Consider the following 17,204-nt stretch of genomic DNA (forward strand, 5'->3'; position numbering starts at 1 on the left):
TATTCAATGTTTCCATACCCACCATATTGTTCATTTAGCTGCAATTGGTAAGATAAAGAAGTTGGACAAATGGGTCCCGCACGAATTGACCGATGCGCAGCAGGCGCAACGTCTAGAGGCTTCCCTTTCTTTGCTTTCCCGTCACAAAAATGAATCTTTTTTTAATCGAATTGTGACCTGCGATGAAAAGTGGATACTCTACGACAATCGTAAACGCTCACATCAGTGGTTGAACGCTGATGAACCACCGAGACATCACGCGAAACCCAACATTACACAGAAAAGCTTATGGTGACTGTTTGGTGGTCCAGGTCAGGTGTTATCTACTACAACTTTATGAAACCTGGTACATCGATAACGGCTGAAGTATATTGCAAGCAACTGGACGAAATGATGCAACAACTTGCTATTAAACAACCGAAATTGGTCAATCGGTCAATGCCAATCCTGTTGCATGATAATGCTCGACCGCACACTGCACGACTGACCGTGGCAAAGCTACAGGAGTTGGAATTGGAAACTCTCCGTCATCCACCATATTCACCAGATCTATCACCTACCGACTATCACTTCTTCCGGAATTTGGACAACTTGTTGGTGGGAAAATTCTTCAATTCTCAACAGGCAGTCGAAACAGCCTTCCGCGACTTCATCGATTCCCGTACTCCTGGCTTCTATAGTAGAGGCATAGACCAACTACCACTAAAATGGCAGAAGTGTGTAGATAACATGGGCGCATACTTCGATTGAAAATAAATCATGTCCATGTGCCAAAAAATGCAAAAGTTTATGTTCTATTGTAAAGTTTCATACTTAATGACCCAATATAAACATCGTAAATTGTCGCAGAAAATGATTCTTCTGAATCTTCTTGGCATTATCATACAAAATGGCCAGAATTCTGAGATGTAACGGTGAACGATTGTAATGATGCTTTGCAGAAAATTGCTGTGAAGTATATTTTTCCCAAATCTACTGCGAACATTGAAACAAACGAAATTACAGTTTACAGCTTAGTTTAATCAGAGATTCCGCAAAACCTCAAAACACCCGGAATCCTTCGAGCGGATCCTTATATCTTTTCAAGAACCGTGCAAGATAACATCGATAGCAAGATCAGCGCCAGCGCGCTGAACCACGAATTCCCGATATTCGCAGGGATCTTCGATCGATCCTTCAAGGATGCCGCAGAGAATCTCCGATTCATCTCGTTTCATCGCAAAAGGATTGACGCAGGGGCGTCCACAAGAATTTCTTTCTCGTCTGATGACGTTGCAAACGTCTTTGTTGAGCCGTACGATGCGGCGAATACGCACGAGTGAGACAAGAAGTTCATTAGAGAGCAACTTTTAATTAATACCCAATTATTTTTTATTCAGGCAACATGTCATCTTGAATCTTAAACTTTTATTATCGTTATCTCGAATGAAATAGCTAATATTTTTGTTATTTCGTACGTTGTTCCAAATTTTTATTACAGCCTTCTATTTTCGAAGCAAGTCGAACGTTATTTTAAAAAATGTATTTTCAACAGATTTTTTCTGTGCAGTTGCAATCGTTTTTCCATTACTTCCGCGTGTTCTATTATTGCCAATCCGAGCGAACAACGCTGCGAGGTGATTTCTTATTCGATTAAGCGCGGTACCACATCGGTAATACCGTTGATATCAGAGCACGCAATTCTCGCGATCGCTTAACGGCGTCGATTAAGTCCCTTATTGCGGGCGCCCATGCACTCACACACATTCACACACATTCACACATACAGCGACACGGTGAGTCCTTTATGGGGGTCAATACTTGCGCCGGCCGCACTGGCACTTCGGCGAACGAGACGCATGATTACGGCCATAAGCTGACCTAAGTCCGTGAGGTATGTTTCGATGACCCTTCTGGAACATCCGGCATTAAAGCGAGAAAATCTGATACAGAATAATCGCGCGAGAAGATATCTCCACCGCGACGTCCAGGTCTTACTGGTATTACTGTAAGTTCGGTGAGATACTCGGGCAGTCTGAAAATTTTGTTTAATTAAATACAAATGGGCCTCTCCAGGTTCGCAGTAATTTCCAGTAAAATTCATTTAACATGTTGTTAATCCTGATTTTCTGATATCGACTTTTAATTGAGATATCGACTTTCAATTGTTCCTATAATACTTTTTCGCTAATTATTCTGTCTCTCTTTTTCTTCTCTTTTTTTTCTCTTTTTCTGTTTCTGTGTTTGCTTAAAAATATTTTCCTTCATTAATATAAAATGCAGGTTGAGATTCTTTATTTGCACAATGCTCGTGTTTCCTCTTTTTTTAGTTTGCTGTTTTTTCCTCGGGTTCTCGTCTCTCTCCAATTCCATTTTAAGCACAGAGAATGTGAAAAAGTGTGCAGCTAAAAGGAGCACGCGAACTTAATAACGCTGCGGTACATACGTGAATTGATTTTCGAGCGACGTCGTCTTAAGTCCTTAAATATTTTTGCGCGCGACAGCCTTTACTCCACACGACGAGAGAAGAGAGAAAGAAAGAGAGAGAGAGAAAAAAAAAGAAGTGAAAGACCAGGCCAGCCAGAAAGACGGCGGAGATCGATGCGAGGAGAAAAAATGCGCTGGACCGGAGAGGACACGAGAGGAGAGAGTACAACCTGGAGAGAAAAAGAGAGAAAAAGACAGAGAGAGAAAGGAGACACGAGGAGAGAAGGAGCGGCTCGAAACGGTGAGAAAGACGTCGCGATGCACGTATCTTCCTTGCAGACGTCGACGTCATCCGGTCGAGCCGAGCTGAGGGGACGCTTAATATTACTGCACGTTATGCAGATTCCGTGGAGTCGCCTTGTGGCCCCCCTCGTGCAGGACCCCTCATGTCGATCCTTGTCTCGCCATCGCACGACGAGTCGACGAGCCGATCGTCCCCTTCTGATCCAATCTTGATATCATCGATGAAGTGACATTCATTGATACGAAAAAAACGAGCAAGAAACTGCAGATTCGCAGATATAAGGGAGAGAGAAAGAGAGATAGAGGAAGAGAGAGATAGATCCTAAAGATCTATGACACTCAACTTGTTTGTTGCCTTCAAAGGCTAATGATAACGGTAGGATGCAAAGAAAAATTTTACAAGATTTCCAAGGTTTTGTAATTTGTTTATTGAGTCATTTACTTGCACATGCAATAAGTCACTGATATAATTACTCGATATGGATGGATCGGCAATGTAAAAATCTGACCTACATACAGAACCTACACACGCGCATATGTACTCGCAGCAATGTCATCAATAATTAAAAAATTGCGTATCATGTTTTATAATATGTACAACGTATTGTGTGATAATTAAAATTAATTAGAGTAATTAAAATAAATAGATTAACTTTGATCGATACGTAAAATTAATTAGATACGTTAAGAATTTTTCTGCGAGCGCTTCCTCTAGCTCTCCCTCTCTCTCTCTCTCTCTCTTTCTCTCTTTCTTTCTTCCTAAATTAAATCGTAAGTCTCGCAGCTCTCTCTTGGTAATAGCGCGAAGTAATAAGGGCGCCATGGAAAATCGACGAGAGAGCATATTAAGTCGCATGAATATATGATTAATATACGGTGCAATTGGGCGAGAAAGTTCGGCATTGCATCGAGGATCGCCACGAGAATATCGCGTCGCAGAGCGAACCGGTCGAAGCCGAGGCGAGCGCAGACGGGTTGCTTAAAAGCGACCGGGCGAGATCGCTATATCGATTCGTCCCGCCAAAGTATTACGCGGTTAAACGCGACCGTATTTAATGTCCGGGCCACGATTTTATCTTGCATTTCGTTTTAATTATATCGATCTTCGTACGAACGTCACGGGTACACGAACACACGACACTTTCCGACTCGACCAATAAATCAACGACAAGCGCGACGTGTCCTCGCCGAGAAAAATTCATTCCCGTGCGATAAATGACACGTGCAATTCAGCGCCCTCGTGCTCGTGTCTCCCTCAATTTCCAAAATATTGGGTTGTTCGGAAAGTTATTTCGTTTTTTCAAGGAAAACTGAAAGGCGGTTTTTCATATTTAAAATAAATTTTATTCAGTGATGTATTGGCCATTTTGTTCCACTACCTTTCGCCATCTTTCCGGCAACTTTAAGATTCCACGCTCATAGAAGTCCTTTTCCTTATTGACAAAACATTGAAGCAAGTGATTTTTGATGCCTTCATTTGAATCGAAGTTTACATTGTTCAAAGAATTTTGTAGAGACCGGAACAAATGGTAATCGGATGGTGCTAGATCAGGAGAGTATGGTGGGTGTGGTAGCACATCCTATCCAAGCTGTAAAAGCTTCTGGCGAGTGACCAAACTTGTGTGTGGTCTGGCATTGTCGTGATGGAATACGACACCTTTCCTATTCGCCAATTCTGGTCGCTTCTGCTTGATGGCAGCATCCAATTCATCCAGCTGACGACAATACACTTTCGAATCAATCGTCTGGTTGCTTGGTAGTAGCTCGAAAAATACGATTCCCTTCCAATCCCACCATACAGAAGCATGATCTTCTTTTGATTAATATCTGCCTTGGATGTCGATCGAGCAGGTTCATCTTGCCTGGACCATGATCGTTTTCGCTTAACATTGTTGTAAACAATCTATTTTTCATCTCCAGTTATGATTCGCTTCAAAAATGGTTCATTTTCTTCACGTTTCAACAATGAATCGCAGATGGTAATGCGTCGAATCAAGTCAATTTCCTTTAAATTGTGTGGAACCCAAATATCGAGCTTTGAAACGAATCCAAGGCGTTTCAAATGATCGTAAACAGTCGAATTCGATAAATTTAACTTTTCGGCACTTTCGCGTGTTGTTATGCGACGGTTTGCATCCACCAGAGCCTTTATTTTCTCGTCATCAGCTTTAATTGGCCGACCTGAACGTGGTGCATCTTTCAAATCGAAATTTCCAGTACGAAATTTCGAAAACCAATTCTGACACTGACGTTCACTCAATACATCTTCTCCGTACACGGCACACAATTTTTTTCTCGCTTGCACTGTATTTTTACCCTTTCGGTAGTAAAAAAGCAAAATATTACGAAAATGCTCACTTTGATTTTCCATGTTTGATGTGATGCCAAAAAAAATTACTTGACAGATCGCAACACAATAAGATACTAAATGACGTCTGAAATGTCAGTTGTCAAAATATAAAACGAAGTTGCCGCTTAGAGTAAGATTAAGTATCGAGGAACGCGACTAACGACATCTCTTTGCGAAAAACGAAATTACTTTCCGAACAACCCAATAGCTAGTCTATCATACACGACCCACGTCAAATTGAAATAACCGTCAAATGCGATCCAGCCTTGTCAAAATATCACCGATTTGGGAAATCTTGGGATAATTTTATCGTGCAAATCCTATCTGTCTTGATAGGATTGTTTGATAAGATTCTTATCCCATTTCTTTCCCCTCTGAAAAGTTTGCTCGTTAATGAGGTATTAACAGGTCGGTTGCAGTCGCCACTTGCAAAGATTGCTGCGGGAGAGACGCTGGCGACGCGCCTTTCCTGAAAACTGCTTACTCGTCCTGCTCGAGTACACCTGTTGATCCTGCGGAACCCGAGCCGGTTAGCGAGCACCCGACCATTCTGCGGCGAAACGGGGATTCGAAGGTGTGCATTATCGTTATCGTGGCACTCCGTGGCACAACCACGATGCTGTCGCATTGGTCTCGCTGGTGGCGGTCCACGACTAATCGAGAATGGTATCAGTGCGCACGTACTCCACGCGAATACTCCTGAACGCAGACGGCTTTATAGCACTTCCTGGTCGCGGCGCGCCATAAGAATCCCGTTTTACCGCGTTGACTCAAAGGCAACTCTTGTCGTCATTTCGAGAAACGATTATTGATACGATACACGCGACAACACCAAAAAGGAAGCTCTACATTGATGCATCGATCAATCTTGATGCTGTCATTTTTATTTATTCTACGGAAAGCGAGGAGGAAAGAAACTCCCCCAAGAAAATTCCCCCACTGTGTACGACTCGTAGAGGAATTATCTGACGTTTCGCCCACTTCCAAGATAATATCTATCAGATGAAGAGAAGAAAACTGAGGTCTGGATTGCGGGCGCGCATGTAGGATCGAGCGGCGATGTAACTGGAGAACGCGTATCGTAATGGTGTAAATTTGGAATCGGGGTTCACGAACCTCGCGCTCGCTGCGCGCCTAAATATTTGGAGCGGCCGGCTCGCGTAAACGTCCGCTATTCAACGAAAACGGCCGCACTTAACTCTTTCGAGCACGTGTACACATCGCCGCGGCGATGTGCTTGCAACACGCGGCGTGCACGCTCTACGCCGATCCTCTGAGCGCGGCGATTGCCAGCCAGCCGGGTTTGCCTAAGCAAAAGCAGATGCCAGAAGTCCGAAGAACCCGCGTTGCGGACCCACGTTATTATATTTGTGCGTCCAGCAATTCCTAAACGAATCATCAGATCGCGGTCTTAGATCCGCGCCGAGCTATCGGCGTGCCAGTCGATCAAGTCGATAACGCGGATAAGTGTAAGAGGCGAAAAATAACTAGGAGACTGCCTTAGATTTGAACTCGAACTCTCCGGGATCCCTGGTTCACACGCCTAGGTCTTAGGCTGTACGGCCAATACTCCTACTGTTGTGATCAACTTGTTTTCCTTCCGATCCTCTATACGACCTGTCAGTCTCGACTATCTTTCCAGATCTTACATAAGGCAAAGTCCTGCACGAGAATGGACAGTTGCCAAGGAAGACAGGATACAAAAGGCTGATACAAAAGGCTTTTGCGCTAATAAGAAGGAGGAATATCGGAGCAAGCCTTGACCCTAGCTCTGACACCAAGCAATCTGCGATTTGACGATAATCCGGTCGAAACTTGCGTTATCTCGACTCCGCTCTCGGCTGTCTAATCACCTCCAATAATCCATCAAGTCATTGCGAGCAAGAATGCCTGAAACACGCACGGAATGGGACACCTTAAATCGTTCGTCAGCGGAGATCTCACTGGAATCCATCCTCGAAACGGTAGTCGACTTGAAATTTGTCGTAGAAAATGAAAGGTCCACGAACGAGAATCCACAAGAGTCCACAGTGGTAACTCTAACGGTACTCTTCATGATCCTGCGCGAGAGAAAGAGAGAGAGAGAGAGAATGATCTCAGATGCAGACGTCTAAGAGAAAGAGAGAAGAAAGAGAGAGAAGACTCTTGAATGAGATGCATGTAGCTGTCCCGCGAAATCAGGGCGTCTTCGCGAGGAGGAGGAAGACGCCTGCCTCCTCGGTGGAGCGTGTCGCGACGCGCAAACGAGGCATAATTCCCGGCGGATCGCTCTCTTGCGGGTCCGCGTAATCGCGGAATTATGTCACGGCGTAGCTGCGCGATTCCTCAGCGTGGCTGGCTGATGCTGGTTACGTCATGTTGCCGATGCGTGGAAACGATGGGGAGAGACGTCGCCGCCTTGTTACATATTTGGTAGGATATCGCTGCGCTCGGCGAGGTCGACCGATCGAATGCACGCGTCTCGAGATACCGGTCGCCACTTTGTCATATATTCATAAAAATATTGGCCACACTTGAAAGAAAAAGCATGTGGATCGGTGCTCTTTTCATTTTCTTTCTTTTACGCTAATTAAATCAGATTGTTTGGTCAAAAGGGTCTCTGTCGAAGAAATCCGGCGCAATATATTCTCTCGGTTGCGTCTGCTTTTTGTATTATTTCGCCGGGCAAGAAACGCGTTTCTTTTCTCCGAGACGAGAAAAAAGAAAGGAGATAAAGCCGACGAGTCCGGGAGAAGTAGAAGAAGGAGAAGAAGAAGAAGAGACACGCGGGATCATCTTGCACGCGCGCGCATCCACCGAGATTCGCCGAGAGGAACCGCGTTAAGTGATCCCGCTTATTTAAGTTAATTGCACGAATTATACGCTGACGGCGCATTGTTGAATATTACAGCACAAGGCATGCGTGAATCTAAAATCGCGGCCTCGCTAGTCAAGCAGAGAGGCGAGGATGCGATTGTAGACAATTCGATAGTTTTTCCGCGTAATTCAGCAAAAATATTCAATCCTCCCGTCTCTTAAAATTCCTTTCTTCCCTTGAAATCCGCAGAGATCAGACTTGATACATAAAATCGCATTCTCTCAGATCTTCTTTTCCATATTTAAGTAGCGCGACGTCATCCTTCGCAGTATAGTAATGGCGACATTGAGATTATGCAGCCGGTTATATCATCGCGTAAGCAACAATAGCCTTGAGATGCGACCGAGCTTTAAGCTTAAAAAGTCTCGTCGAATCCGGTTTATCGTATCGCGCCGCAAACTTCTCGTAGAAATCAGTCTCGAACGATTGTTGCTGCGCTTCGTTTTAATATATTTCATCTAATGATTGTTTCGCTTTCTATTCATATTCCATTCATTTCTTCCATTTTCTAGAACAATTTTCTAGATTTCATCTTCTAGAGTAAAAAGATTTTACAATTTATTAATTCAAAATGACCTAAAAATGTCTACGTTATTTATGAAAACTCGTATGCGTGTCATATTTTTTATTTTATTTCGTACTTTATTTCGAAAGGATCAGGATGATTTTTCAACATGAAATTTATATTTGTCGCGAAAATGAGACATCTTTAGACATCGTTCTCCAATCCTTCACTCGTCAGATGATGCTCGAGCCCTTATAAAAAAATTGCTCGCTGCCTCTCGCGGTGTGTCGTATCCCGAGACAAACGATAAGACGTCATGAGCTGCAGAACAAAAATGAGGCACGTGCACGGGAGATGACGGATAAGCGAAGCGAGGAAAGGACAAGGGAGAGATGGAACGTTAGTACCATACCCGAGATCGGGCACGCGGTGTTGCGAAGGTTCCTCGAAAGCCTGCTCGGTCCTCGAGTACGTCGTTGACACAAGTAAAACTTTCATCTACAAGGCAAATGTGTGGAAGCACAATTCCGTTTTCGTCCTCTTCCACGTTATTCAAATAGAGCACGGCCTTCATAACGCACTAGCGTAGTCGTTTTTCTTCCATTGGCGCTGAATCTGTAAGATCATGAATCAATGCGATCGAGGAATCTGAAAATAATCAAACGGTTAATAAAATCCCGAAAAAGCAGAAGAATGAACCGAGTTATATCATGAAAGTATTTTTAAATCGTAGTCCGGTGCGATTTATTTTTTGGAATTATTTTTTACTTAAAGAGAATAATATTGTTCTTTCAAAAATCATTTCGTTTTTCAACAACTAGACATATAACTTTCTTGCAAGGTTTGAAAACCGAACGGAAAATATTTGCCCATTCCAAAATGCAGAAGTTGCAAACCAAACTTAAATTACGATATCCACGCTTAAATTACAAAGAAGATAAAAAAAGTATAAAAATTTGTAAAAAGTAATTTTAACATTTATGTATATATTTGTTTATATACTTCGATTACAAGCTTACGCCACTGGTTTCAATTAGTGCGCTCTTGTAACGATTCCTGCAGCACATCCTAGATTTGTGACGATATTCTTGAATAACAAAAGCACTTGGAATAACAACGGTAAAAATGATTGAAAAACAATTCTTGGAATTGCAAAAAATTTCTCGGAATCGGAGCAATTCCTGGAATCGCAGTTCTTGAAATTTGTTCTCGTGTCATCTCTTATCAACTCATGTCCTCCTGTTACAAAATTAATTTGTTCGATCACGATTTGCAAGCTAAATTGCTGACGATGAATTCCATGAAAAACATTTACGAAAAACTCAATTTATGTATTTATTGAAATTAATGAAAGAATATTTTACGTAGTATAAACTACAAGAATTTTTCAAGAATTACTGATTATTTAAACGAATACGTTCAATATGTTTCAGATCTGCAAAGATTCATACAAATGCAATTGTACCGGAGTCAAAGGGGAGCCGGGTTTACCTGGAATACCGGGAAGTCAAGGAACGGAGGGACTCCCAGGTGATATCGGACCGGATGGACCGCCCGGGCCCAAGGGCGAGAAGGGAGCGGGTGGAGAGCCAGGGGCTACTGGAGAGAAGGGCTACCGAGTAAGTAAATCATTCCTACATCATTTAGTTTCTTGATATATATTTTTTCTCTCATATAAACTCACAAGTAACACTACCCAAGTGTCACACGCCAATTTTGATAAGCTTTGAATATGTTGTTGTCTAGGTCAAAATATGAGATACATATATTTTATATCGGCCCGTTTTGCCATTAAGGGGGTGAAACACCCTCTTGAAAAAAATCGGGTTTTATATTTCTTAGCGAATACCGTCGAAACAATAAAACATATAAGAAAAAGTTTCAAGTAAAAGTTTTATGGATTCTAATGTACTTTATAACAGTGCAATCAGATTTATAAGAAATGTTAGTATATATGCAATTATAGAGAAAAAAACAAACAAATTTAGAAATATTGAAAAAAATAAAAAAAGTAAAATTTTCTTGTCAGCTCTACGTTGACCATTTCTGGGTCCGGCAGAGGGCGAGAACCTGACTTATTTTGTTAATTAAAAGTAATCCCCCGACTTCATTGTTATCTCTGTGCGAAAAAACTGTTGCCAGGAGTAACTAGCGTATTAAATACGAATACGGACGGGGCGCGTATGTAGCGATATAGAGGTACTTTTAGCTTATTTTTGAAAAATGCGTTTTCAGAATATCCTTATCATATATGGTTGAATTGTCATTAAATATGCTTGAAGTTTTGCTGAAAGATAAATTTTACAATTTTCAAAAATTGTGGAGGGGGAAAGGAATTTCGAAAAATCTGATTGCACTGTTATAAAGTACATTAGAATCCATAAAACTTTTACTTGAAACTTTTTCTTATATGTTTTATTGTTTCGACGGTATTCGCTAAGAAATATAAAACCCGATTTTTTTCAAGAGGGTGTTTCACCCCCTTAATGGCAAAACGGGCCGATATAAAAAAATATGTATCTCATATTTTGACCTAGATAACAACATATTCAAAGCTTATCAAAATCGGCGTGTGACACTTGGGTAGTGTTACTTGTCAGTCATATAAATTTCGCCTCCATACGGTACGACATAATTTGGTGATAATATCTGGTAATAATGAGATGCACTAATTATGCAACGCTATATGACCGTCATCAATGATGAAAAGTGGAAGAAAAATTAAATTTCATTTGGTTAATAGTTATATTGAGATTTCCGTTTTACTTGAAACTGTTTGCTGAGAATGTTGACATATATATGTAAAGTCCATTTCATGTCCATATTAGAAGTTTTAAGTAAACCGTTGCGCAAATCTTTTCTAAAAGATGTAAACATCCGCTTACACAGCTCTTTTGCAAGCTCCTGATCTATTGCAATCACACGTTTTAATCGTTGAAAAGAAATTTAGCATTTGACGATGTTTAAACGGCGAATGTGTTTATTAATTAATTCGCGTAACGATTATTTTTTCTTTCGCCGCGCGTATGTTCTTCCAGCGTAATAATTCTGTTCATACGTTTGGCATATATCCACATGTGATAGCTGGCTAAACCAATTACAACGGTAATTAGTTCCTTCACACACGGCTGTGCCTCACGTTTTAATTAAAGTTCGCGACGTAATGCGAGTTTGTTTGCGCACGCAATAACCATCGTCACTGGTTTTAATAAAGTAATAGCCAGTTTAGCAAATAAATGCTGTCGTGTGTTTTTGCAAAAAAATCTCGTTTCAACAATGGTCTGCTAGCAGTGGTATATGGAGAGTGCAACGATAACAGTTATAATACATATGCTGAGAAAACTGTTATCTAACTGATTATGGACCCAGAATTTTATTTCGCTAATTGAGAATTAATAAAAGTTTAATATATAAGAGCCATCGTAATTTCAAACATAAATGTTAATTATAACAATCTCTTTATTAATTATAACAATCGTTCGCCATCGTATTAAATTTGCTTTAATGACACTTGATATGTGATTTCTGAACGGTTACTGCTTTACTACGTAACTCCAGCATTAAGAATGTAGCGGATTATTATTATAAAATTATGAAACCGACACTACCATTAATTTTGACACCAGTATTATTAATTCCTGATTATAAAAGCCCTTCCCTGCTTCTTGGTTGAAATTATCAGGCATTCCCGTCATGCTGTCAGTGAAGCGCATTAGCTTTTTCATTAATCAAGTCCTTATTCATTACGAAAACTCTCGTGAATTTAGATGGGATGAAAATTATATGAATTCGTAATATACGAATATGAAGTCTAACTCAATGTCAAATTCTGTGCGTATTTATTTTTCAAGTGAATGTAAAATTGTACGTGTCTCTCTCGAAAAATCGATAGCATGATGTTTGTATTAAAGCAGGCAGATCTCGTATTACTCCCACAAACTTTACTCCGTGTCTTTTTAAAACGGCTTGTATCACCGTTGCGCTCAGCGACCATTTATTATTCTATCCGAACATCACAAATGCTGAAGTACTTAAATCGTAATTTACAAACAGCAATGATGAACGCCTCTGAAAGTGCGCGCGCGCGGCTATTAAAGATGAGAAAAAAAGAACAGGAATAAAGTCTGCATAATTGGGTCGCCGAGGGCGGTCGTGGATTGAAAAACGCTGATGAGAACGGCAGGCAACTCGTGTTTCGTCGCATTCCTGGTTCTCCATCTCGAGGATGGCGATGTTCGCCGCTCAACACACACACACGGGGAACTCTGTGAGAAGAAAAGAAACGGGGAAAGAAAAAAAGCAGAAATGGGAAAGACGAAAGAGTGCTGCTTCGTGCCGCATCACTGGCCAGAAACAGAACATTTCCAAATGCGGGGGAGGCACTCGCGAAGGAGAGGATTGCGAGCACGGGCGAGGGGAAAAATTACGGACACCCACGACGCCCGCCCGCACTACCAAGAGAGAGAGAGAGAGAGAGAGAGAGATCGATGTTGCATAAAGTATAATAAAATCGCTCGAATCCGCAATTTCGCAATTCGTCTCTTGAAGCAAAGGCGATGCGCGACACCACGTGCGACACGATGATGCAAGGTGAAGAACTGGGCATCTGCCCGAAGACGCCACGTAGTCGTCCACGATCATGTTTACGCGGTACTCTAAATTCCAAAAAATCTAGTGGGTATCATTGTATGTTCTGTGATAAATTGTATAAAATTCTGTGCGAACGTACTTTTCATTCGAGCTCGATCCGCTGTCAACCACTGGTCAATTTATCATCAGAGAATAGCAAAAGAATAAGCAGGCGGATTTAAGCTGATGAATCTGATGGAAGAATTTTTTACTTGAAATTGATTTGGAGATGAATCGACTCCCAAAAAACATTGTCAAATTGTGAGATAATTGAACGCATAATCGACTATTTTCAAGAAATCATCGTAAAAATTACAGTGTCTCATTAGGATAATAAAATCGAATCACAAACCCGGAAACGTATTATTATCATCTCGTCGCGTGGCATATACATCAATCCAGCGATTACCGAAATGCCGCGGATAAATAAAACGCAGCTGTGTGTGCGTAAAGACGAAGACCGCGAGTATTGGTGCACGTGGCCGCAATGATACATCTCTGTGCTTATTAATCGCGCGAGGGCGCAAATTATTCATTCGCGTGTAGACTGCGAAATAGGACAGCGTCAATCTCCGTAATTGAAACGTTGAATTCAATCCTTTATGTGACGATTACACAATTATGACACGCGCGCATGCATATTTTCTATACATTATAATTATGTACGTTATCCACTCCCTTGATGTTATCGATTATCCTTGATGTTGTCGTAACAGACACGCTGAATAAGATACTCCGAGATCAAATAAATTGCTTTGAGAAGAGCAGGTTCTTTTAAGTTCTGGAGTCAATTTCTGAAATATGTAACAGACGTCAATCTAGCTAAAAATAAAATTAAAAGACACTCTTCGCGAGCTAAACTTAAGAAACACGTGCGAATATCAAACTTTATTTTGTACTTAATTTCAAGTGAACTTACTTTAAAGAATCTTAATTTTTATTTTTGATTAGACATCATTATGCCATGTTAAAAATTTATATGCTTGTCAAACCAATATTATTTACATTACCTTGAACGTTGCATTATTCTGTTACTAGAGGTAAAAGTGTGATGGATAAAAACTGGTTTTCGCCTTTGAACAATGTCCCATTTTACAAGTCGGTTTTATATTTATTTTCTTGAGAGACTCTTTCCTAATCGTCCGAAAATTTGACTAAACAAGATATCTTGAGGAACCGCTAGATCCTCCAACGTGATTTATTTGCCATCGTGGGCGTACGATCCAACTGGAACTGAAAGAAATAACGTCAATAGCCGGAAGAGGCTTGTCACCTCTCTGGTACATCAAACAATCTGCTTTTCGTCCAGAAAAGTCTCTCCATTGTAGCAAACAGGAAGCGCCCCCTCGGTTGTGTAAACTCGTTACGCAAGAATCAAAATTCCGCTCGTTATCGCGACCTGTCGTGATGCCATGTGTACCACAATTCGCCAATTACAACGGTGCAACGTGTCGCACGTATTTCATTTGCGGCGTGCATCGCTCGTTAATTATGTCATATCGATCGCGCGACCGCGATGCGTCCCGCTAGCGTCCGCGTCTTTAGTCGCCGGGCCGTAATTAGCATTCCTCGCAAAAACGTACAAAGTTTCAAGGGAAGCACGTATGCGAAAATTAATGTCAAGGGGAACTTTACACCAATTCCGAGTATGATTTGAACCACGAAGTTCCATGGAGAACATGGGATCGATTTTTAAATTCTTAAATTAAATCAGAAGCTTATTTAAGACAAAACATCGCTTTTATATCGCGTTTTTGATCCACTCAAATAAAAATCAGTTCGCAGACAGAATAGCAATCAGCAATAGCGATCGGTTAAGAGAGACGACGAGGAGTCTCAGAGAAAGGAAGCGAGGAGCCGAGCAAGCGGTCGATGCGAGTAGCCGCTTAAGAAACGGCGCGAAGCCGTGACGAATTCGCGCGTTATGTCGCGTTCCGCAATAAACGGCCATCCCATCGATTCGAGAACGTGTTCAGCCCTTTCGTCCTCATCCCCGTGCCGCAAGAACGGTCGTCTTCCGCCACAGTCTCTTCTCGCGCCTCTGCGCGCATGTACGCGAGAGCGTACGCGCGGATTACATCTCCAGGCGTTGCCTCTCGTCCTCCTCTGGAAAGGAAGGTGACGTCACGGCCCTTTCTGAACCGGCTTTCTGGAGAAGAGTGCATTCGCATGTGTTATACTATATAAGATCTCTTTCTCTTTTTCTTTTTCTTCTTTTCCCTGTATATCGCTCACCTGCAGTCGCGACTCGCCGCTGTCGAGTTGATTTACGAGATCTTCGCGGATTAAAAAAAAAAGAATAAAAAGGAAGATCCGCGCGTTCTCTCTTTTTCGTTCCTCCCCCGACGTCTTTTGAATTTATCGGACCTACCGAGATTTTTAATGCCTCCAACGTCGCCGTCGTCGTCGTCGTCGTTGAGCGGAATCCACTCCTCGTCTTAAGCCACTTTGTCGCAGGGCGAGGAGGAGGAGATTGACGGAGTCGGGGATTAGAGGGAATCCCCGGTTTAAGGTTTAAGGGGATTGCAGTTCGAGAGATCGTACGTGCAATCGGGGAGGGCTTCGGACGAGAGTTTCTTCGAGCGATTGTGTCTCCATTCCAAACTTGGCAAACCTAACAAGTTAAAGCTGCGTCATAATGGAAACTGATGAGGGAAAGGATTACAAAACAGCGCAAAGAGGATTCGCTTCCGCTGACGATCCGCGTTTGCGAGTTTCCTCAAAAATTTCGAAAAAATCAATCTTTTCTCAAATAGTTCATCGGAGTCCTCTCGCTCGATATTAACATCAATCGACGAATTAAATTATTAAATCGACGCTCTGCGGCAAATTAACACGCTTCGTCGTCCTCGTATATGTTGCGTAATCGGACGAGTTCGCAAAAACCCGTTTGGGCACAAGTTTATTCGATTCGCAGGGAAACGACTAATTTTACGAGCGCGTAACGCTGGTACTTTCCTGCTGGTCAGTTTACACAGTGTCAGCCCGAGGCGAACAGACGCGGATTGACGTCATGACCCTTTTCAGTCCAGCGGAGGCAAGCGGATCATTCGTCGAGCGGACGGACTCTTCCTGAAACTCGGCATGGCATATCGCGTGATCGGTCTCCGGATCTGACTATTCCTCTGCTATTCTGCAAAACTTCTCATTAGACCCCAAGCACACTTGCGACTACCAAGTGCACTTGCGTTCTTCTCTCTGGCTCGCGTAAATCCAATAAATCCCATTAATTTACACGTTTCGGATCGCAGCATCGACATTCCTTGCGTGGCGAGCAATTTTGTCAAAACAAATACGCCGAAATTCCCGAATCCATGAGATTCTTTTTTTATCACAGTACGACCGACTAATTTTACCGAATATCAAGCTCGCTCGCTCGAAAGCCGCGCGAGCATCACCTAGCATCGCCGGTGCCGGCAAGTTTAACGTCGACCGCAGAATTTACGACGAGGGGTCCATCGGCTGCTCTCTCGCCGCGGCGGCTTATACGGTGTCACTCGTAAAACGGCGGGCTGTACTGACGTCATGGTCCTTTCTGGGCAGCGCCGAGGGTGACGATGGTCCCGACTTTCCAGCGCGCGGTGCACCGCACACTGCTGCTCCGGAATTACCGCGTATGCCTGGCCAAGAGAGAGAGAGAGAGAATGTGGCACAATTTTCTGCCGCTTCGGGTTAACGATTCGCACTGGCCGCGTGGGCGGTTAATGATAAATTGCTGGCATCTCGCTAGTTCCTCGCTCGGTCTGGCATTGATCCCTATCTACGTAACGATTACCCAGATATTACGCGCGAGATACCCACGTGTGAGCGAGTGCGCGGATAAGCGAGTGCGCGCAGCCTTCTCCACTCGAACCGTCTCCGTCATCCGTCGTCTCGTTGTCCGGGATTGACACAAATTGACGCTAAAGTCGGCCTTCTGCCTCGGCCACGACGAGATCGGATTGTCTCAACGTAAGAGGAGCGACCTGGCCGATCCTTCGGTAGCGACGGGTCTCATCCTGATCCGAGTAATACTCGCGATTGGATTCTGGGCGCCCTCGTCAGTATCAATCAGCCAACGTGTTGCTGCTAACGTGATACTTTTCTACCCTGACATTTTTATCGACTACAAGGGTGTGGGAAATGTTAGACAGAATTACTAAAACGTGAACTTT

The 17,204-nt window shown here is 42.6% G+C and overlaps 1 protein-coding gene across 1 annotated transcript in view; it reads right to left on the bottom strand.

Annotated features, from left to right (window-relative positions):
- LOC113562968 (traB domain-containing protein-like) overlaps nucleotides 1-7,115 on the bottom strand; it is a 10,524-nt gene extending 3,409 nt beyond the window's left edge. Inside the window, exon 1 of the mRNA XM_026973841.1 lies at nucleotides 6,963-7,115. Coding sequence (XP_026829642.1) covers nucleotides 6,963-7,115 — 153 coding nt within the window. The remainder of the gene's footprint in view (nucleotides 1-6,962) is intronic.
- Between the last annotated feature and the right edge of the window lie 10,089 nt (nucleotides 7,116-17,204).

Source organism: Ooceraea biroi, chromosome 11, assembly GCF_003672135.1.
Source record: "Ooceraea biroi isolate clonal line C1 chromosome 11, Obir_v5.4, whole genome shotgun sequence".
Lineage (NCBI taxonomy): Eukaryota > Metazoa > Arthropoda > Insecta > Hymenoptera > Formicidae > Ooceraea > Ooceraea biroi.